This window comes from Haliotis asinina, chromosome 13 (assembly GCF_037392515.1).
Source record: "Haliotis asinina isolate JCU_RB_2024 chromosome 13, JCU_Hal_asi_v2, whole genome shotgun sequence".
NCBI classification, from domain to species: domain Eukaryota; kingdom Metazoa; phylum Mollusca; class Gastropoda; order Lepetellida; family Haliotidae; genus Haliotis; species Haliotis asinina.
In genome coordinates, this window is record NC_090292.1 from 31,913,903 (window position 1) to 31,937,421 (window position 23,519).

The following is a 23,519-nucleotide window of genomic DNA, read 5'->3' on the forward strand; positions in this document are numbered from 1 at the left end:
GATATTACTGGATGCGGTGGAAACTAAACTCATTCACTCACTCCGTCTCTACTCCACCCTCTATATACTGATATCACATACCAATCACTCGCGACGTGCACCTCTGTACGACGATATCACAGGCTCCAACCTCACACACTTACATCATCTGTAACACGTAATGGTCCGGAGTAGAACAGGCCTTCGGCAACCCATGCTTGCCATAAACGACTATGCTTGTCTTAAGCGGTGACTAACGGGATCGGGTGGTCATGCTCGCCGACTTGGTTGACACATGTCATCGGTTCCCAATTGCGCAGATCGATGCTCATGCTGTTGATCACTGGGTTGTCTGGTCCAGACTCCATTATTTACAGACCGCCGCCACATAGTTGGAATATTCCTGAGTGCGGCGTAAAACTAAACTCACTCACACGCTCCAACCTCAAACACGGATAACATCACCCAGGGCAATAATGTGACACACCACGACCTGTTGTACCGACAAACGCTACCTTGTCCTGATATCACAACCAGAGATCCTGCGTGACTTGCAGTTTTTCCGCTTCGCGACGTGATCTTTCATAACTGCCGCGCATGCGTAGCCATGAATCAGCAGAAACGTTTAACGGTGAAGCCCTCGGCGTCTTCGCTTTGTAAATCTAAGGTTTATGATGTTGACCCGCCGTTGTTATAATCTAAACTATCTCTTCATTACAATCACGGCAATGACAAGGTGTCTTTTTCATATCTCTTGTTTAGACTTTGAAAAAAACCCCTCCTCTTACAGCCATTCCAGTTCAGACCTAATTACTATATATGTCACTTACTAGAGTTACCACAGCTATAGGTATAAAGGACCTTTAATCCTTGCCTTAAGATATTTTCAGCATTTTAAATTTAAACTAATTCTGAATAAAGGGGACGTGGGGTAGCCCAGTGGTTAAAGGGTGCGTTCGTCACTCCGAAGACCCTGGTTCGATTCCCACATTGGTATACTGTTTGAAGACTTTTTCAAACAATATTTTATTTTTATTTACACAAAGAAACAGAATGGAGAAAGGACATGCGAACAACCCGAAGGACCGTATCAATGGTTCTCGACATGCAGTACGTCTTAGCTTGTAATCAGTTCTATGAAGCAGGCATTAATGAATGACTCAAAATCAAAATCAAAATATAAGTAAAGCAAGATTTCAAATGTAATTTATATTCTGAAGTTTGTACATAAATTCTGTAAAACGGTTTGCACTAGGTATGTAATTTTGAACTGATTCTATAATATTTTCATCTATGACGCATAGTCGATATACCATGATATTGCTGGAATATTGCTTGAAGTGGCCTAAAACTGAACTCAAGCGCTCTAAAATATATCTAAAGCAACTGATAAATTTATCTAACTAAACCAGGTCAACATACATTCCTGTACCCGTGAAGATGCAGGGAACCTTGCACAAGGCGCTAAGGTCGATCGTAAGTCACTAAGGTAACCTTAGTGCAATGTTTAAGGATGGGACTTAAGGTTAACCTTAGTAAAGTTTGCTCCGCGAAAGGAGCCCCAGGTTAGAATCTTCAGTAACCCATGCTTGTCGTAAGAGGCGACTGGCGGGATCGGGTGGTCAGTCTTGCTGACTTGGTTGACACATACTATTGTATTCCAGTTGCGCAGATCGATGCTCATGGTTTTGATCACTGGATCGTCTGGTCCTGACACTGATATTTACAGACCACCTCCATATAGCAGAAATGTTGCTGAGTGCGGCGTTCAACAATCAACCGACCAAGCAACAACCCCATTGTGCTTAGAACAAGAGCCCATCTGTCTCCATGTTTCAATGAATGTATCTGATATTTCACCGCAGATGATTAGCGGAAATTAGGTTATACCCGTCTGTGTTACTGGGTACACAGGAGCTCACCCAAATCAACAAGGACGGCAGTATTGATTACGTTCAGTGAAGGTTGACTTTTAAGCTCGGGAAAAAAGTGACAATATCTCTGCAGTTAATCATGCGGTCAGCCTGATGCGATCCCAGATTAACACTCGCTGCTCTGAGAAATGCTTAAATCACAGGAATGCCAAGCTTTGATACAGTGCACAAGTCAGCGGCAGTACTGATAACTTGTTTGTACTAAGACCCGAGTGAGTATGGTTTTATGCCGTTTTTATCAATATTCCAGCAATATCACGACAGGGGACACCAGAAATGGGTTTCACACATTGTACCCATGTAGGGAATCAAACCCGGATCTACGGCGTGACGAGCGGACGTTTTATCCACTTAGCTACCCCGCTGCCCTTACTTAGACCTGAAGCGTTGATGTGAGAAATTGGTGATTGGACACTGGGAGAAAACTCTTACCTCACTTAGCGATAACATGTCCCTTTTATATTCAGGAAAAATGTTGATCAATGCTACGTTTCTACGCAGTACGCAAGACATTGACGCTGAAAAGTAGTTTTGACGTCACTCAGCGTTAACGTGTCCATATTTATTAGCAACAACATTGATGAACTCTATTTTTTTCTGTGTGAGTGAGTGAGTTTAGTTTTACGCCGCATTCAGCAATATTCCAACTGTATGGCGGCAGTCTGTAAATAATCGAGTCTGCACCAGACAATCCAGTGATCAACAACATGAGCATCGATCTGTGCAATTGGGAACCGATGACATGTGTCAACCAAGTCGGCGAGCCTGACCACCCGATCCCGTTTGTCGCCCCTCACGACAAGCTGAGTCGCCTTTTATGGCAAGCATGGGTTGCTGAAAGCCTAATAAACAACAACGGGACCTTCACGGGTCAATTTCTTTATGTAATTAACGTTAACGGGCCAATTCTTTTTATTCAGGAAACATGTTGATTCAGAGAAGAAGTTGATGAACGGGTTATTAGTTTTTTACGCGCTACATGATTTTTAACACAGAAAGGGGTGATAACCGTAAGCGTTGACGCCCCTCACGTTAAAGAGTCAAATTTTGTATTAAGGGAAAATGTTAATGAACACTATATTTTTAGTAGTACATCACTGAGAGCAGACAACCGGAGCGTTAACGTCGTTCACATTAAGATTTCATTACTATTTATTCTGGAAAAACGTTGGCTAAGATAAGTTGATGCACGTATTATCCACACAACCGTAAACGTTAACACCAAGCTGCGTTAACGTTTCACATATTTACGCAGGAAAAAAACGTTGATGAACATTCCCTATCACACAAACTATCACACTGGGAAGAAGTGACAAGAAATATATGCAATAACGTCACTAAGCGTTAACGTGTCAATGTTTTTATTCGGGAACAGCAATGATGATTACAACCTTTATTTGCAGTAAAAGGTTTTGACACCTGGAAGCAATCGTAGGGTTTAACGGTTACTCGTGGACATTGAGCCAATCTGTTTATTAAGGAAATAAGCTAATGAACGGATGGTTCGTCTCCACCGTCTTATGCAACAAGCGAGTCTTAACACTTGGAGTGAGTTGAGTGAGTTTAGTTTTATGCTATTTTTAGCAATATTCCAGCAATCTGACGACCGAGGACACCCGAAATGGTTTTCACACATTGTACACATATGCGGAATCAAACCCGGATCTTCAGCCTGACGAGCGAATACTGCAACCACAGGGTTACCTACCACCCCTTAACACAGGGAAGGAATGTGATAACAACATTTAGGATGTTTAGGAAAAAAGGTTTTAGTTGATGCATGAATAAGTTGACCCAACTGCACCGTCGTTCAGTAGCACGCGAGGCTTTGACAGCGCAGGGTGGGTGACAGCGAGTGGATATGACCTTGTCCGTCAAACGGAGCTTAAGGCTGCGGGGTATATCAGCACAGTTACACAGACGCAAGCTGATTTCTTTCGTGACGACGTGACTGGAACCCTCGTCGGAATGTTGAGGTGGTGGAGATATAAACGGGATGATCTTCTTGGGTTGTGCTGGCAGAACCGTGGAGCAGGCTGGAGACCATATCGACGTGGCGAGACGTGTTCGTTGGGGTTGTGTCAACAGAAAGTGTATGCTTTGATGAGTTGACTGTTACAGATCGTCGGTACAGATACACTGACAACGTATACGCCGCTGATAACCTAGTTTGGATCGATTGATCATTTGAACGATTTAACGAACCAAAAAGTGCGGTATTAACACTCGCATTGCTACATGTATGTGCAAGTGAATTGTATTGAACAGAAAGACCCCTGAGACAACATCCCATGGGAAGCGTTTCAAAGAGGACGACACTCAAGAATTCCACGTCGCCAAGTATACGGTCTTCGCGGTTTCAGGTTTGCACAGGTTATCCGGCACAGGTTATCCGATTTGTTTAACCATCCATTTTGAGAAGGGTCTGTTGTGCGCAATGCCGGACCTCCCAAAGGGTCTGTCTCACTAATAACAGCGTTGGTGTATACAAAGGCATCTGGAATTTGTTTCTTTACGTGACTGTGTTGTCAGCTTTGACGAAACATCAGGTATATGGGATTTACTGTACATGGAGTACTGACATTGAATAACCATCAGGAAAATTTGAAAGCCTTCCATATCGTATGCTGTGATGTGAACTGAAGTGATGCAGTGTACTGTGTACAAGGATGTCTCGAAAAGGTATTTTTGAAAAACCGAGAGAGGCGTGAGACAAGGCGGTCATATACATACACGTCTATTTATCTCGTTTATGGCGCTATATGTACACAGGTATGTACACACAGACCTCATATTAGTGTAATATACGTTTACTGGAGACATATATCCTCTTCTTTTGTACGATATAATTCACGTTGGTACTATGGCTGACCAAAGTCCGACAAAATCGTCTTCCGTATCTCCGGACCAGATGGAATGCGGACAAGAGGACTGTGAAAGGGAAAGAAACAGTAGCAGGAGAGTTCTACTCCAAGTCCTTGTGTCGTCAATATGCGGATTTATATTTGGAGTTGCACTAGAGAAAGCTCGGGGTAAGGTACAATGTATTGTTAACTATTGCAAATGTCGAAATAATTAATTAATTAGTGTGTTCAGTTTTACGCCGCCCTCAGCAATATCCAAGCTATATAGTTGATGTCTGTAAATGGACCAAACAATCAGGTGATCTAAAAACAATTGGAATTCACAAAGGAGTTAAAGAATGCTTTTGATATCCGTTTCTTTCTTTTGGTATAACTAGATTTATTCTTTCATGGTGTGACAGATGAACCAAAGCAATACGAAACAAAAGGGAAAGAATTATATATTCTATATTAATAAATAATAATTCATAATATTAATTATTAATAATTCTATGTAAAGAATCTATATTAATATACTTAAGTTTATTTCTGTGTTACTATACTTGAGTTATTTTCCGTAATACCACACTTTAGTTAAGTTCAATATTACTAATACTTCAGTCATTTTCCATATTACTATACTTTAGTTAATAGCCATTTAGATGTGTGTTCGTTAATTTCGATATTGCTATATTTTAGTTAGTCTACCATGAAAAGTTAGCCATGCCAGTGTGAAAAACTGTAGAAAAACACAATTATTTATAAATTATTATACTTTTGTTAATTTCTCATCCCCTGATAGAAGTTCGGCAATAATAAACTAAAGTGAAAATTTCTCCTATATCATTATATGATCAGACAGTTGTGAATCATTTACCCACACTGACAACTATTTACTGCGTGTAATTCTACTTGTAGAGATGTAAACAGATGATACCCATATCTCACTATGATAAGTAGTAAATATATAGGCTGTTTCATATGTCAGGTCTAGTGTCCTTGTCAAGTCTCGCTCGGTACGTACAGCAGAGGGAAAGTCAAGTATAAGATACATTTGTAAATAGCTTCCCCGCCCTTGTTGACCTTCACCTTACCCAATATGTCCCTTATCTGACGTGTCCCACACAACACCGAAAGATGAGTTTACCCATCTGAATTTGAAATTAAGGAGATAATTCCCTATTTTGACTTATGCTATACGTTCCCGAAATATTTTAGGCGGACAAATGTCTAGACTTAGCATATGGGTATGACAGGTACCACCGGTGTGTCAGAATATGCTCACCTTTTCGCGAACACCTGATGTCGTCACTATTTCATGGTGATTCATCAACACATGCTCTGTGGTCGTTTTGCATGGTGACAATGACTGGATTGTTAAGACATGATTTGCTTACAGACAACATCATACAGCTGTAATACTGCTGAAACAAATATCTGCTCAGGATACAGTCACAGTTGTACAGTCCACTCTGCTTTGGGCAGAGATTTCTCATGAATGTGAAACTGGTTTTATTTCACAAATGAGTAAATTATACAGTAAATGTAAACATAAATTACCCGATACAATAAATGTGGGTACAAATCTGATACAGTAAATAAAAATGCTCTGATACAGTAAATGTAAGTGTAAATCTCCTGATCCAGTAAATGTAAGTGTAAATCTCCTGATCCAGTAAATGTAAGTGTAAATCTCCTGATACAGTAAGTGCAAATCTGTTGATACTGTAAATGTAAGTGTAAATCTGTTGATACTGTAAATGTAAGTGTAAATCTGTTGATACTGTAAATGTAAGTGTAAATCTGTTGATACTGTAAATGTAAGTGTAAATCTGTTGATACTGTAAATGTAAGTGTAAAACTGTTGGTCCAGGAAATGTATGAGTAAACTGTTGATACAGTAAATGTAAGTGTGAATCTGTTTATAGAGTAAATGTAAGTGTAAATCTCCTGATACTGTGAGTGGAAATATCTGTTTCTACATTAACTGTAAGTGTAAATCTGTTGATACAGTAAATGTAAGTGTAAATCTGTTGACACAGTAAATGTAAGTGTAAATCTGTTGATACTGTAAATGTAAGTGTAAATCTGTTGATACAGTAAATGTAAGTGTAAATCTGTTGACACAGTAAATGTAAGTGTAAATCTCCTGATACTGTAAGTGGAAATATCTGTTTCTACATTAACTGTAAGTGTAAATCTCCTGATACAGTAAATGTAAGTGTGAATCTGTTTCTACATTAACTGTAAGTGTAAATCTGTTGATACAGTAAATGTAAGTGTAAATCTGTTGACACAGTAAATGTAAGTGTAAATCTCCTGATACTGTGAGTGGAAATATCTGTTTCTACATTAACTGTAAGTGTAAATCTGTTGATACAGTAAATGTAAGTGTAAATCTGTTGACACAGTAAATGTAAGTGTAAATCTCCTGATACTGTAAGTGGAAATATCTGTTGATACAGTAAATGTAAGTGTAAATCTGTTGATACAGTAAATGTAAATCTCCTGATAAAGTAAACGTAAGTGTAAATCTGTTGAGCTGATAAAGTAAAAGTAACCGTAAATCTCCTGATACAGTAACTGTAAGTGTAAATCACCTGACACAGTCAATGTGTTTTTATTAACTCCGCAATTCATTCGTGTACTTTTACTTGGGGTACATCACAACTGACAGATTGGTTTATGGTATTCGTTTTGCTAAACGCCGCACTCGGCAATATTCAGACCGTATTTTAGTGGCCTGAAATAATTTGTGCGTTCACCAAAGCATACAGTGGTTGATGAAAAGAGAAGACTCGAGTGAAATCTTGAGACCGCGTCTGACCGTCAATCCCCATACTGGCACAATGGTTAAAGCCCATTTGTGGTGTCCCCACCGTGATATTGCAGGAATGTTGCTGAAAGCAGGGTAAACCCCCAACTCACGCACGTACTGACAGTCCGATCCATTTAGTTGCATGACGACCAAGACACTCGTTTTGTATCATGAGACTTCGTGGAGTATTCTCTACTAATATGAAGATTGAAGCTCATGATATCAATCACTGATGTAGACTTGTCGTATCATTGGAATATTGGTCGGTCAGTCGGTCTGAGGGTCAGTCAGTCTGACTGTCAGTGGGTTAGACCTTAGACAACCAGTCAATTAATCAGTCGGTCAGTCAATCGATTAGTCAGTCAACCAATATCAGTAATGTACCCCCTGTGCTTCACCTGCCATGCAACCGTATTTACTATGACTGATCATGAAGGCCCCCAAGGGTTTTTCACACAGAAAAAACAACTAAACTAAACAACTAATTACATATATTAATATATATTCCCATATATTCAAACATGTCACACGTCAAGTTATCCATATGACATTCCAGAAAAGCTCGAGGACACATAATAGAACTGCAACTGTATATAAATCAGAATTTACAGACACGATGTTAATTGTAGAAACGATTCTATCACTGAATCCACACTAAAAAACGTATGCCTGAGAAATGGGCTGCTTCGCCGTTCACGAAGGATCAACCCTATAGTTACCAATATACATGGGTGCGTTAATAAGCAGTATCTCCCCCCGCTTGGCTGACTTTGTAAGAAGTAAATATACATCAAATTGCGAGTTAAACTTCGTTAATTATTGATCGAAAAGCGTGAAGAATTATTTTCGCTTCAGATGTTTTCGATGGCTAGCTGAGCGTGAATGGAATGCTGAACGCTGAGCGAGAATGAAAGACGTCGAATATATACATACATGTGTGTGTGCGTGTGTATGCATGTATGCATGTATGTATGTATGTATGTATGTATGTATGTATGTATGTATGTATGTATGTATGTATGTATGTATGTATGTATGTGCGTGTGTGTGCGTGTGTGTGCGTGTGTGCGCGTGTGTGTGTATGTATGTATACACCTGGAAATTAATCAAGCAACACCCCAATTTTTTCTATTGGAGCAACTTTGAAGTGTTCTGACAATCAAAATATGCCGGGTTGATATAGTTTGACACTTTTTTATTCAACAGACGATCTCTGACAAACAACTTAAAGGGAAAAAGTATCAAGACTTTGCTTTATTGCAACGAAATCCAAATTCTTAAAACTGTCTTAAATTCATGAAAAAATGGACACAATTTACTATTCATCCACAGACGTTGTTGTCAGGTGTATTAACACAAATGTCACATGGAAAGAAAGAACAGTCATCTGAGAGTCTGCACACCGACTTTCATCAATATCTAGTGTGTCCTCCCTGCGCACGCACCACCGATTCCAGACGCCTCCTCATTCCTTGGATGAGTCTCCGGATCTGATTCTGGGGGATCCTGTTCCACTCCTCATGCAGGGCAGCCGTCAATTCGTTGAGATTATGGACTGGTGGGTCTCTCTGCCTCACACGACGGCCAATAAAGTCCCACAAATGTTCAATGGGGTTGAGGTCAGGGCTCATGGCAGGCCATGGAATTCTGTCAATTGCATTTTGCCGCAAAAAATCATTTACAGCATGCGCCCTGTGAGGTCTAGCATTGTCGTCCATAAATATGGGTCTCGTTGCCAGAGGATGGTTCTCAAAATGAGGTACCACAGCCCTGTCAAGAACCTCCTGTTGGTAACGAACACCGTTAAGGTTGCCACGGATGGTAATGATATCCAACTTGCAGTTCATGGAAATGCACCCCCATACCATAACGGAACCTCCCCCAAAGGCCACAGTCTCCTGGATGTTCCGTGGAGCCATTGCTGTGTTCCTCTGCCTCCAGACCCGAGTACGACCGTCCACCATGTGCAGCAAGAACCGGCTCTCATCTGAGAAATGGACCTTCCTCCAAGAGGCAATGTTCCAGTGCAAACGGTCATTACACCAGGCCAGTCGGGCTGCCTTATGGGCTGGAGACAGTCTGGGTCGCTTGATTGGCCTCCTTGCCCGGTATCCTGCAGCTTTCAGACGATTCCGAACAGTCCTGTTCGAGATGGGTCTCCCTGGAAGCCACTCCTGTCTCAACCGAGAGCTCGAGTCGAAGGACCTGCGCCGTACAAGTCTCAGTAAAGCTCTGTCCTCCCGGACTGTGGTCTTCCTGGGTCTTCCTGGTCTAGGCAGGTCTTTAACTTCATTAGTGGCCCGGTATTTTTTCAAAAGTTTTGAAATTATGGAATGATGTCGTCCGATTTGAGTCCCGATTTGTCTTAGAGACATACCAGCATTCCTCATGCCGATTATTTGCCAACGATTAGCCTCTGATAATTTCCTACGTGCCATGACATTGAAATGAATGAAAAACCGAATGCAATCGACAACCTGCGCTTGTAAACACCCCAGGGAAAAAGTGCATTTTTCGAAAGTTGAGGTTAAAGCAATGCACGTGCGCTGTGCAAGCTTCACGCGCGTCATATCAACCCATGAAAAGCTCATGCTGTATGTCAATACATCAAAATTGAATAATCAATCATCAAAATTACTTCGTTAAACTTTGTTAAGTTTTTATGTGTCTTTGAATTTGGTGTTGCTTAATTAATTTCCATATGTATATGTATGTCTGTGTGTATGTGTGTGTGCGTGCGTGCGTGCGTGCGTGTGTATGTATTTATGTATGTATGCATGCATGCATGGATGGATGGAGTTGATCCATAGACTATTGAACGAGTGTGTGGCTAGTCAGGTATAATGCCGGTTATGGTGTTAACCAACCCGCTGAGATAGAACAGTTTAAAACTGACACCTTACTCACACACGATATTCTGACATTAACCCAACCATTCCCTTCATGTCGACTGAGTGAGTGAATATGGTTTTACGACGCTTTTAGAAGACAGGCAGAAAAATACTTTATTTATGTGTCACGTGAATGTACGTCAAAAATGGCAGTGGTAAAAGGAAATAGTACAATACAAACACCATTTCAGATGGCCAATAAGACACATTAGACAATATGCTCATCAAATGTGTAAGACATTAAGATTAAAACATAAAGGAGTATATTCCAGCAATATCAGGGCGGTGGACACTAGAAATGGACTTCACACATTGTACCAATGTGGGGAATCGAACCCGGGTCTTTAGCAAACACTTTAACCACTAAGCTACCCCACCGTCCAACTTGTGTTGAACCAAGCAGGAAAACAGGAAAAGCCTCGTACGTCAACGTCTTCTTTTCTTTTCTTTTTTAAACAATAGAACGGTTGGTCAGTAATGCTTGGCACAGAGTTTAGAAGCATTGCAAACGTTGGACATAATGTGTACAGATATTGATAATGCCAGACAGAGTGTGAAAAGATACATATCCGGCTCTAAAATTATGCAATGTATTTAGATATACATGTATACTTTAAACAGTTAAAGGCTGTTTAATTTTTCGAATTCATGACGCGAGAATAAAAACACGTGATAATATAGATAAATCATTCCTTTTATTCAGATTCAACAACATAAAAGTATTTAGAAAATGTATGTCTAGACATAAAACATACACCTATAGATAATCAAACCAGATCATGCAAAGATTCATAATCCTCAACGAACAACATGCAAATATTCATATTCATAAATCTGCAAATAATAAATAATAGTAGACCATTAAGATACATTGGAAATCCTAGACATATATTCTATAAATATTGATAATCCTAGATATATATTATAAATATTGAAAATCGGAGACATATATTATATAAATATGCATAATCCCAGACATATATTATATAATTAAGAAATACTGTTCGCTCTACCACCATGTATAGTGTAATAAAGCACACTTTCGCCCTGAACGTCCTTGTGCTTTAACGATATAATAGTTCACGGCGAAAGTGTGCTTTGTTACACTATACATGGTGGTAGAACGAACTGTATTTCTTTTCTAAGATGCCGTATTTAATAATTTCTAAGCCTAATTTCGATTAATCTATGGCAGAAAACAAACGAGGGTGTCTGTGACCTAAATTAAGAATCCTCGCACAGGGCTAACTGACGCGCTATTCTTTTGACGTGTCAGCCCCCTACGTTAAGACAAATGTTTCTAGAAAAACAAATGATGAACAGTTTGGTGAAGGTTTATGGTCGGGTTAAATGTCTTCTATAGATAATTTTAATTACATCTGTGATTCTCTTAAACCATACAAGGCAAAATGACCGTCCCATTTCTACTACCAACGAAAGTTTAGATCAGTACATTCAGCTGAAGCTGACTAGTCATGCGACATTCCACGATTGCATTGTGGGAATGTAAACATTGCAAACACTACCGTGTCTCTGTAAAGTTTTAAGTCGATCTATGAGGCATTTTATCCTTCGGAAAACATAAACATAATGTTTCCACCGGTGATGTTAGCTGTGTGATGCAACCGCAAACCAAGAAACGGGATGCGACGAAGTAGTTTACTGTGGGAGGCTGTACGAGGCGATGGCAACTGACATCCATCGTGACGTCGGTTACATTGTGACGTAATGCAAAAAAGTTCGATTACGAGGGGGCAGACTGGAATGGCGCAGTGACGTCAACACATTTTGACGTAATGCAAAAAGTGCACATTATCGTCTGATGAAGTATTGTCGGCGCCTTTGATCTTTCACTGAAGCATCTTAGAAATATTGATAATCTTAGACAATATCCTATGTTTATACTGAAAATCCTATACATTATATCGAATAAGAACTTTCCCAAGTTCTGCTGTATGTTTGTAGAGTCTAAGTCACAATTTTTCGCTAATATTTTTCGGACGACTCTAGTTAATGGGACTGATGGTCGATGGTTGGCTTGGTGCACAAGAACAACGTGGACAGATGCTCACAATATCGATCACTAGATTGTCCGATCCAAATTCTTTCATATGTAAACTGTCATCAATATATTGTTGAGCGCTACCTTATACTTTTAGATCTTTGCCTTTCAACAAAAGAGACAAATACGTTTGTCAGTAACCGCGAAGAATACATGGTTATTTATGAACAGCATGCTGTAAATGAAGCTAAGCGAAATTAACTTCATCTGTTGCTGTTGCAGTGTTCGAGCCTGAGTCTATCCGACTACAGATGGTATTTGAAAAATGGATAATGCTGAAGATGTTTCTTGCTGCCGTGGCATCGGGTAAGATACTTTTCCTGTCTCTTTGACAGTGGAAAAACGAGTGACTTGGTCATTGGTTGAGTGAGTGAGTTGGTCATTGGTTGGGTGAGTTGGTCATTGGTTGGGTGAGTTGGTCATTGGTAGAGTGAGTTGGTTATTGGTTTAGTGAGTGAGTGAGTCAGTAACACAGCGGATGCTTTGCCCATTTGTGGAGGGTGTTGGCCAATGGTGGGTTATTTTCGTTGTGCTTTTGAAAGTACCTGCGTGTATGTGTGTGTATTTTGTATTTATGATGAAAGTGAAGATTTGGTGTGTACGTTGTAGTTATGGCGATTGTAATGAATGTGGTGAACGCATTCTATTTTCGGTAAGAGCGGTGAATTTGGTGTATACATCTTATTCAAAGTGAGAGTGATGAATTTGGTGAGTACGTTGTATTTATAGTGAGTGTAATGAATTAGTTAAATACATTATATTCATGGCGAGAGTGATTATTTTGGTGAATACATTGTATGTATGGTGAGAGTAATGAATTAGGTGGATGCATTGCATTTATGGTGATGTGGTGAATGTGGTGAATGCATTGTGTTTATGGTGGTGAATCTGTTGTAATGTGACGATCACACACAAATTTGGTGAATGCGTCATTGTATTTAAGGTGAAAGCAATATATTTGCTGAATACCTTGCACTTATGGCGACAGCGATGAATGTGTTGAATGATTATGCATCTTCGTCGTGATGAGTGTGAGGGTGAATGCAGTTTGTAATGTATAATGCGAGATTGTGAGTTTCTGTCTCAGGGCAGCTGTTCCTGGCAATACTGTCTGTCGTCCCCGTCACCAAGTACAGGTTTGAGCTGGCAAGTTCGGAGTTTGTCCAGTGCTTCGTGGACAAAGGTCTACTGACAAGCTCAGTCGGCCCCTTCATTCTGGGAGCTGGCATGACCCTGTCAGGAGCGGTGAGTGACCTATGTACCTTTAAGAACGCACATCTCCCGCTTCATTCACACGTTGTTCCTTTATGTGGAATCTAGAAAGGGACCTACCGCTTTAACCACTAGACTACCCTGCCGTATTTACTCATTACAGATAGGCCGCTGGACAACGCTGGCATATTGCTCACGATGGCATAAAATTACATTCACATTTGACTGTTGTGTCTGATGTACATGTTTCTACCTAAAGTCATATGCAGCCCATGTTTGATGTACATCGTCGTTGGAATGTTGCTAAAAGCGGCGTAAATTCAATCGCACATACTCACTCACTCTACCCGTCTTCTAAGTGTCAGTTTGTATTTCAGTGTCCGGGGATGGTGCTTATTCAAGTGGGAGCTTGGGTTCCCAACGCAAGTGAGTATTTGTACATGCTACACTTACTTTTTCATTGGAGTGAAATTACAGTTGTAAAACCCCGCCATCAACACTTCAAACACGATTACATCTGAGCAGATTATTAACGTTTACGTCTTGTAGAAATAAGCCTACTTGTTTGTTACCAAAATCACGACTAACAGAATTTATCTATTGAGAACGTATCACTATTATTTTAGTCTTCAGGCTACTAAGGGAATTAATCTATTGCCAACGTATCACTATTATTTTAGTCTTCGGGCTACTAAGGGAATTACTCTATTGCCAACGTATCACTATTTTTTTAATCTTCGGGCTACTAAGGGAATTACTCTATTGCCAACGTATCACTATTATTTTAGTCTTCGGGCTACTATTCATCTATTGCCATTGTGTCATTATTATATTTCCTTCTTCAGGCTACCAAGAGAATTAATCCACTGAAAACGTTCCCGTATGTTTAAATCTTTATGTTACTAAGAGAATTGATTAATTGACAACGTATCATTATTTTTTCAGTTTTCACATTGCTGGGAGCATTAATCGGTGCGTTATTGTACGGCCTTGTCGCCCCAGCTGTCATCAGAATAACTAGACCAAAGAACCCCTTTAAGTTACACCAGTGAGTTTTGCTTTTCTTGACTACCTGGCATTGATGATATTTATTCCTTCTGTTTTCTGTTGTCGTATTCATTCACTCATTCATTCTTTATATTCATTAGTTCATTTATCCATTCATCAATCCCTAGCCCCACCACCAGCCCCATTTATTCATTTAGTCAGTATTTTTGTGGGGATGCGGACGGGTTTGTCTAAATGTAAACTCCATACGTACAAAGCCTCACATCTACATGTATTAAAACATTGTATATGTATTTGTTTAAGCATGCAGTCAAGTTTCGTTAGACAAAAGTTTCTATTTTCAATGAACCTTAAATAAATGTTTTAACCACTAGGCTCCCTTTAATGTCCTGTTTAGACAAGATATTCTCTGGCGTTGGCGTTCCAAATGGCGCTTAAACATAATGTTACAAATATTCAAAAACGTCACCATCGTCGTGGTCGACGTCATCAGAATTGCTCAAATATGGTGTCACACGACTTGATCTCCTCCCCCGCCCCTCCTCCCACCCCCACCCCAGCCCCCCGATCCTCATCATCATCTTCCGGAGTCTTCGAGACCCGTCAAGCCTAGAATTTGTCTTCAGTAACCCATGCTTGTCGTAGGAGGAGACTAAAGGGATAGGGTGAACACATGTCATTAATCCCAGTTGGGTAGATTGATGCTCATTATTTATAAATCACTGCTGTATATTGCTGAGTACGGCGTTAGACAGAAAACAAACACTTTTAGTCTTCGAGGTCCAACTGGCTGTGCACAGTTGGGTCATTATGAGTGTGTGAGTAAAATTAGTTTTATGCCGCACTCAGACTGTTGTTAGCGGAGCTTTTATGGCAACGTTCTGTAACAAATCAAGTCTGGGTCAGGTAATCCAATGATCAACAGCATGAGCATCGATACCATGACATGTGTCAACCAAGTCAGCGAACCTGAGTACCCGATCCCGTTAGTCGCCTCTTACTGTAAGCGTTTCTTAAGAATTTGTTACCCGAATCTTCACAGATAGCGTCTTTAAGACTTCCGGCGTTATATACAACCCAAACACAATCAGACATGTTGGTTCAATTTACATCATTCATCCCACTGTTTCAGAATCCACACAAAGTTCAACAAGCCATACATCATGTTCGCTCTTCCAATGGCAGTGATACTTGGAGTTGTAGTGTTTCTTCTCGAGTTCTATATTCCATATCAACGAGATTTGAATGTAAGAAGATTTTACACTGCTTCCTTTACTTTCATTTTCATGTTCAGAGTGAGTGAGTGAGTTTGGTTTTACGCCGCACTCAGCAATATTCCAGCTATATGACGGCGGTCTGTAAGTAATTGAGTCTGGACCAGACAATCCTGTGACCAACAACATGAGCATCGATCTGCGCAATTGGGAACCGATGACATGTGTCAACCAAGGTCAGACGGTCTGACCACTCGATCCCTTCTCGCCTCTTACGACAAGCATGGGTTCCAGAAGATCAATTATAAATCGGATGTTCACTTGTCATTTCTGAAGGACGTCGTGAGGAGGATTGCCTAAGATTCTAGAGATATCTTAAACATATCAATGGCATAGCTGACTCCAAAAGCATACAGAGAATCTTCGGTAGATTGGATTTTACCCAGTAACACATCAAATCTATAGACCTCCATTCCAACTGCCATAACGGACAAGGTGTAAGTTGATTAGGATTGTTGGTCAAGCGTTCGCTTCTCTCGTCGAAGGTTTGAAGGCTTTGCATAAGAATCTACAAATTATCGGTTTTTATTTTTTTTATTATGGGGATATGTGTGTTTTTATTTTCCTTGTATTGCTTAATCTAATTGTAGCGACCAGGGAAGCTGTCCTGGAACATCGTCGAGACAATAGCATGGCCTCCTTATGCCTCAGGTGAGAAGAAAGTTGAGTGAGTGGGTGAGTGGGTTGAATCGGCGAGTGGGTTAGGTTACGTGAGTACGTGGGTTGGAGAGGGTGGTATGTGGGTGGGGGCTGAATGGCTTGGGGAGTGATTGGGTGAGTTAGTGAGTGATCACCCTTTTCAGATGAGACGAAAGTTGAGTGAGTGAGTGAGTGGGTTGAAGCGGCGAGTGGGTTAGGTTAAGTGAGTACGTGGGTTGGAGAGGGTGGGATGTGGGTGGGGGCTGGATGACTTGGGGAGTGATTGGGTGAGTTAGTGAGTGATCACACTTTTCAGGTGAGAAGAAAGTTCAGTTAGTGAGTGAGTGAGTGAGTGTATTGAAGCGGCGAGTGGGTTAGGTTACGTGAGTACGTGGGTTGGAGAGGGTGGGATGTGGGTGGCCGCTGAATGGCTTGGGGAGTGATTGGGTGAGTTAGTGAGTGATCTGGACAGGGAGTGACTGGAGAGTACTAGTATATTGTGCAAGCGAATGTGTTGGACGGGTGAGTGTGTGAGTAGATGAGTGTGTAGGGTGGAGTGATTGGGGCAGTTTGAGAGTGAGTCAAACCCACTGCGGAAAAAACAAGAAGTGTGTGTCATAAATTAAACAGAACATGTAAAATAGAACAACAGAAATTTTGATCAATTTGATTAAAAAAGACCAGCGAGCCTTGTTTCATTGGGGTCCTGAGATGTCCTGTTTACATAAACCCAAATTACCACGAGTATGGGAGATCGGATTTTCTAAGTCTTTAGCAATGCTCTACATAGCTCATAAGCCATCCACGAGTTGCGGCCCTTTACTTCTTGTACTTCTTGTACTTCTTGAACCTCTGCATGCAGCCGGTGCGTGCCATTTGCTCGCCTCTTACGACAACGTTGTGTTGTCTGCCGATGTACCGAGATGGAATACTCTTCCACTCATGTATGTAATTAAGGTAAAACTGCGAATATAAGAAACGGAACCACAAATGAACTTGTTTTGATACAGTACATATAATCTCTGAATATATCGGATTGTGATGGAAACAAATAATTCTTTTTAAATTGAAAAGCAGCTCTGGTGAGATGAGACCTTAAGCCACGAGGGCATCTAGACTGGCTTCATTAGAATTTAGCATTGCAAAAAGTGAATGAGTGAGTTTAGTTTTACGTCGCACTCAGCAATATTTCCGCTATATGGCGGCGGTCTGTAAATAATCGAGTTTCGACCAGACAATCCACTGACCAAGAGCATCGTAACTGTGAACCGATGTCAATCCAGTGACCAACAGCATCAGCATCAATCTGCACAATTGGGAACCGGTGACATGTGTCAACCAAGTCAGCTGGCCTGACCACCCGATCCCGTTAGTCGCCTCTTAAGACAAGCGTAGTCGCTATTTATGGCAAGCGTGGGTTGCTGAAGGCCTATTCTACCCCGTGGCATTCACGGGTCCATTGCAGAAAAGGCTGACAAAGGAGAAGATACATCTACACAGACGATGAGATGGACTAGCAATACTCGGGTTTCTGTGCGGAGATACCTAGTCTTTTTCAGTACCGCAGCTTAATGCTAAGTCTCCGAATATACTCAATTTTGATGGAAACAAATAATTCATAAATAATGTAAATTGCAAAGAAGACAAAACGAGAAGGCAGAAACAGACTTAAGGAAATCTAGACTTGCTTCATTTAACGTTTCAGCATTGCCCAAAGGGCTGGAATTAAGGGGAAATAATTCGGTTCTGATACTCTGTCACAAGCAGTATTCCATCGAGGATGCAAAAAGGCTTCACGCATTTTACTTTCTACCTATGCAGGCCATCGAAAATGTGATTTGAGTTAAACATTTCTCTACATCGATATACACAACTTTGTGCAAACTGATGTTACATTGATTGGACACTGTATGTTATAGGAATCATCGTTGGGATCTTACAAGTTCCAGTCGTACTTGTCTTGGGCGACACCATAGGCGGAAGTACCAGCTACGTCACTATTTCGTCACAATGGGTTGTATCAAAAACACTGCAAGAGAAATTCCCGTATATGGCAGCGAAACGAACCGGGATAAGTAACTGGTGGCAGGTAGGATGTTTCCCTAACATGTAATTAAACTCAATCTCTTTTAATTCAAAATCTTTCAATTCAAATTCTCGTGACTCAAACTTACTTAACTACATTTGTCTAGAAACTGGTCACAATGCAGGATAAGGAAGAGAGGTGAAAATGTTTCCCATAAGTTAAATTAAAACACAGTTTTATAAGTAAGGACAAGAGATACTGATAGGTATTTCATAAAAGGTGAATGCTTACGTTCATGGACGTTTCGCAGAAGTTGAGGAATTAGGTTTACGTGCATGTCTCAAAAGGCGTAGGATTAGGTTTATGGACATTTTCTTGATGCGGCATTAGGTTCATGGGAATCTCAAAGGAGATGAAAGATTAGGTTCAAGGGCATTTCCTTGATGCAGGATTAGGCTCCTGGGCATATCTTAGAAGATGAAGGATTAGGCTCCTGGGCATATCTTAGAAGATGAAGGATTAGGTTCATGGGCATATCTTAGAAGATGAAGGATTAGGTTCATGGGCATCCTTTAGAAGATGAAGGATTAGGTTCCTCAGCATCTCTTAGAAGATGAAGGATTGTGTTCATGGGCATCTCTTAGATGATGAAAGATTATGTACATGGGCATCTCTTAGATGAAGGATTAAGTTTATAGGCATTTCTGATAAGATTAAGGATTAGGGTCATGTGTATTTCCTATAGAATGAAGTGTTAGGTTCATGTTCGTAAATAGTGGAATAGATCTATGGGCATTTTTTTAATGAAGGATGATCTTCAACAAGGCAAATAATACATGAGAAGGATTATCTAAAGTGGGTTGAGTAAATACTACAGTAGAGGTAAGTTTGCGCCAATTATCATTTTTATCCATGTAAATCATGTTCATTTGTGCAGTAAAACACGGTGTGATGGCCCTATTCACCGACGTCACGTTCAGTTTTTTAAATGACGTCACAGACGACGAAATCCAGAAACAATGGTTGCTCTACAAGGTGACGTGTATCTACAACACCGGTTTTGTTTCAGGTGATATACGTATGCTGCGCTATCATTGGAGGACTTGTGTCGGCGGTGACGTCAGACTCACTAGCCTCGATCCAAGGCGTCGGACTACTTGAAGGCTTCTTTGGAGGAGTGCTGATGCTACTGGGGGCGAGGATAGCCGCCGGATGTACAAGGTATAGGGAGGATTATCTCCGTGTTCTTCTTGTTCTTTTTCTTGTAAACTCCTGGATCTAGCCGAAATCAAGACATGGAGGATATTTGTCCTTTCTTGTCACATGTAACTAATCAAGTGACAAACACGATGATGCAGATGTCCACTGATGCGTCAGTGTAGGGTGTCTTCTTTTACAAAGATATGACCGTGAGTTCCAATCGACTTGACCTGTATTTTTCTGGGTTTGTATGTAAGGCACCGCAAAGCTTCAGAAAGATGATGATTACTAAAAAATCAAATTCCCCGCAGCGTCATAAGGGACCTGTTGTATCAGGTCGACAGGTTCGAATGTCGATCGTAACCACTGATAATGCATGAGACCAACTAAAAACAAGAACAAAAAGGAAACATGCAAAAACAACAACAACAACAACAACAACAACAACAACAACAACTAAAGCACCAACAAACCAAAGAATACAAAAACAAACTCAAACAACAAAAACAAACAATAACATAATAACCAAAATGTTGTTTGGTTTTTCAGTGGTCACGGTTTGTCCGGAATGGGCCTGCTGGCCTGGCTGAGTTTCATAGCTGTCCCGTTTATGTTTGGAGGGGCCATAGCAACAGCTTTCATCATGAGGTCAGCGAATGGGTCATTGGACCGTTATGTGTGGACTACACTGAAATTGTGACCCGGGTGTGATGTCCATGTGTGAACTGATCTAGATCTCCTGTCTCTAGTCGATGCCCTTGAATAATCGGACCATCACACAGAAACGGCCGATGTTAGATTCTATGTGATAAATAGTCGACATGTGAGTGGCCATAAATCCTGTGATGAAAATTGAGATAAAATGAAATATGCTGCTTTGTTGAATTGAGACTGGACGAGAACGAGCTTGGGAGTGCTTGAGCTTAGTTTTACGTCCAGCTATACCTGTAAATAATTGAGTCTTGACAATCCAGTGATCAAGGACATGGATATTGATCCACGCATATTGGTGACGGTCTGTTAATAACCGAGTCTGGACCAGACAATCCAGTGATCAACACCCTCAACATCGATCTACACAACTGGGAACCGATGACATGTATCAACCAACTAAGCGAGTCTGACCCCCGATCTCATTTGTCGTACGACAAGCATGGGTTGCTGAAGACTTATTGTAACCCGGTGGCGCGCTGGACACACGAGTGAAATGTGCGTGGAGCTGCGTCACCTAGGGGCGCCAGGAAATTTGAAACGTAGTGTCGAGTCCAAGAATAGACACTATTGTGATTCCTTTGTGTTGAGTGAGTTTGGTTTTACGCCTCTTTTAGTACTATTGCAGCAATGTCACGGCAGGGGACACCAGAAATGGGCTTCACACATTGTGCCCATGTGGGGAATCGAACCCGGGGCTTCGGCATGGTAAGCGAACGCGTACTCATAGAGAAATAAAAGGTATACTTGAAAACTGTGTAGCATTTCCTAGAACGAACTGGGAGCACATTACAATCAACGTATGGCAGATAGTGATAATAGCAAGAGATGAAATTTCACGTTTATATTTTGGGATCAGGAGTGCGACGTACCGCTGAGATTAGTCATACATTCCTCCATCCGACGAGACATATTGAGGAGTGAGACCTGTGTTACTCTTTGTGCAGCGCTTTGCCAAGTACAACCAAAGTGGTTTCATTTTCACATTTACCTACAAAGTAAGCGTTTATTGTCTGACAAGCTGAGAGAATATTTGTTTCACGTTTCTCACAAATCTTCTACCGTATTAAATACAGTCACATGTAAAGTAGATAGTTTACCCAATACGTTGAACTGCATTACATCTACAGCAAAATTCAACGCTTAAAGACGGATATTTGTGCGATACGTCAAAACCATCCTTCGGTTACCTAAGATTGTGGTAGTGGGCTCTAAAGGATGCACATGGAGAGTGTAGAAAACAATGCAAGACTTGAACACATTGTGAGCTGAGAATGGGGAAAATCTGGTACCGTTGCTCGAGACAAGAGTAGCTGTTCGCTCATCACGTTGAAGACCCGAGTTCCTGGAGGCAAGTTCAAAAGTTCTGTGCAGATTAAAACATCAAAAGAAGAACCCCGTGCTTTATTTCATGGGTCATATCATATGTCTTTGTGTGTGTCCTCTTTCCTCTTTGTCGTCGACACCCGTGAAATTCTGGAATAAAGTTCGTCTTCAGCAGCCCTTGCTTCTCATAAAGGCCAATATGCTAATACTTGATGTTTCATAAGGACGCGCTTTATATCATATCCTACCAAGTGGCATTGGATTAAATTTGATTTCTCTCTTATTTCGTCAAATCGAAATTTACATGAATAGTCGTTGTCGGCACTGCCGTAACATATCTTACAAACTAATGTCGGCTGCATATGGAAGGCGCAAATACATAAGAAATGTCACATCCAGTCGGGGAACTTCAGCAAAATAAAAATTGGAATAGGACGAAATTCATCCTTTACATCAAGCGTTTTCTTTTTTTAAATATGATGGATAAAATATGTTAGGGATATTAGTACTTTTATGATTGATATTTTACAAGTGTGTCATTATTAAAAATTACAAAAATTTGCATATATCGCTATCTATTTTTCCCAATATATATGGCATAAATGTTTCTGTGCTAATATTGCCATGATTTCATGTTACAAGATGCGTTACTCACGCGCCGCAGTTTCTTATTTAATCATCGGATAGGTGAGTAGAGGTCTCGGTAACACCAATTACATCGTAATGTTCGGAGTCAATATAAAACCGTTCAGTGTAGGAACCTTGGCGATTTCTGAGTAAATGTCTTCTCCACTGGGAATGGATATGTGTGACTCGAGACACAAAATGTACTCAATTACCAATGCCACAATGCTAGAAATGTATTTTTGTCGGTCGATGGGCTAAGGGAAACAATTCTGTCATTCGAACTTCGTGCCACTAAAAATAACTTTACCTTATCTCTCTTGATCTGGTTCTGAATGTTTTGGTGGGTGACTGGTTGGTCATGAATTCATGTTACTTCTCAAGGTTCCACTACACTAAGTTAGAATCACATGCTCCCTGAGCGGACATTGTATGTAAACAACTGAAGAGACACAGACTTGTGACAGCTGTCATTGGATGAAACAGGGTAGATGTTATGCCTTTTATAAGTACATGCATCTAGTAATCAAACATGACCACAATTTTAAAGCAGTTAGTGCTATCATTTTTATCACCATGACTGATGCTTATTTGTGTAAAGATATTTTCAAGTAGGTGGCATTTTGTGCTTGGAAAATGAGCCTGACGAGTTGGCCAGAAATTGTGTTCTATTGCACTTTAAAGGCCTGAATATACACATGTGTACATGGAAAGGCTGTTGAAAGCCTGTGTATTGCTTTTTTAAATTGTAAGGTTGCTACGGAAGTCTAAGGGGAAACATTTGGTGTTGTTCAAATTTGGTGTTCAAAGGATAATACATGGGCTAAGGGAAACAACTCTGCCATTCTTCCATATTAGTACCACTACATAACCTTAAGACTAAACGTCCTTATCACCTATACTCACGAAATGTGCACCACTTGTTTTACGTGTCGCAGCATTAAAAAATGTTTTTACATTTCACGGGTTCAA

At 40.6% G+C, this 23,519-nt stretch overlaps 1 protein-coding gene across 1 annotated transcript; it reads left to right on the plus strand.

Moving 5' to 3' along the window:
* The first annotated feature begins 3,718 nt into the window (after positions 1-3,718).
* On the plus strand, positions 3,719-22,097 carry LOC137259736 (thiosulfate transporter TsuA-like). Its single transcript, XM_067797336.1, has 10 exons — positions 3,719-4,945; positions 12,750-12,833; positions 13,615-13,772; positions 14,117-14,165; positions 14,685-14,787; positions 15,880-15,994; positions 16,612-16,672; positions 18,580-18,749; positions 19,756-19,907; positions 20,436-22,097. The coding sequence occupies exons 1-10, from the start codon at positions 4,777-4,779 to the stop codon at positions 20,584-20,586; spliced, it is 1,212 nt and encodes a 403-aa protein (XP_067653437.1). The 5' UTR covers positions 3,719-4,776; the 3' UTR covers positions 20,587-22,097.
* The last annotated feature ends 1,422 nt before the right edge of the window (positions 22,098-23,519 follow it).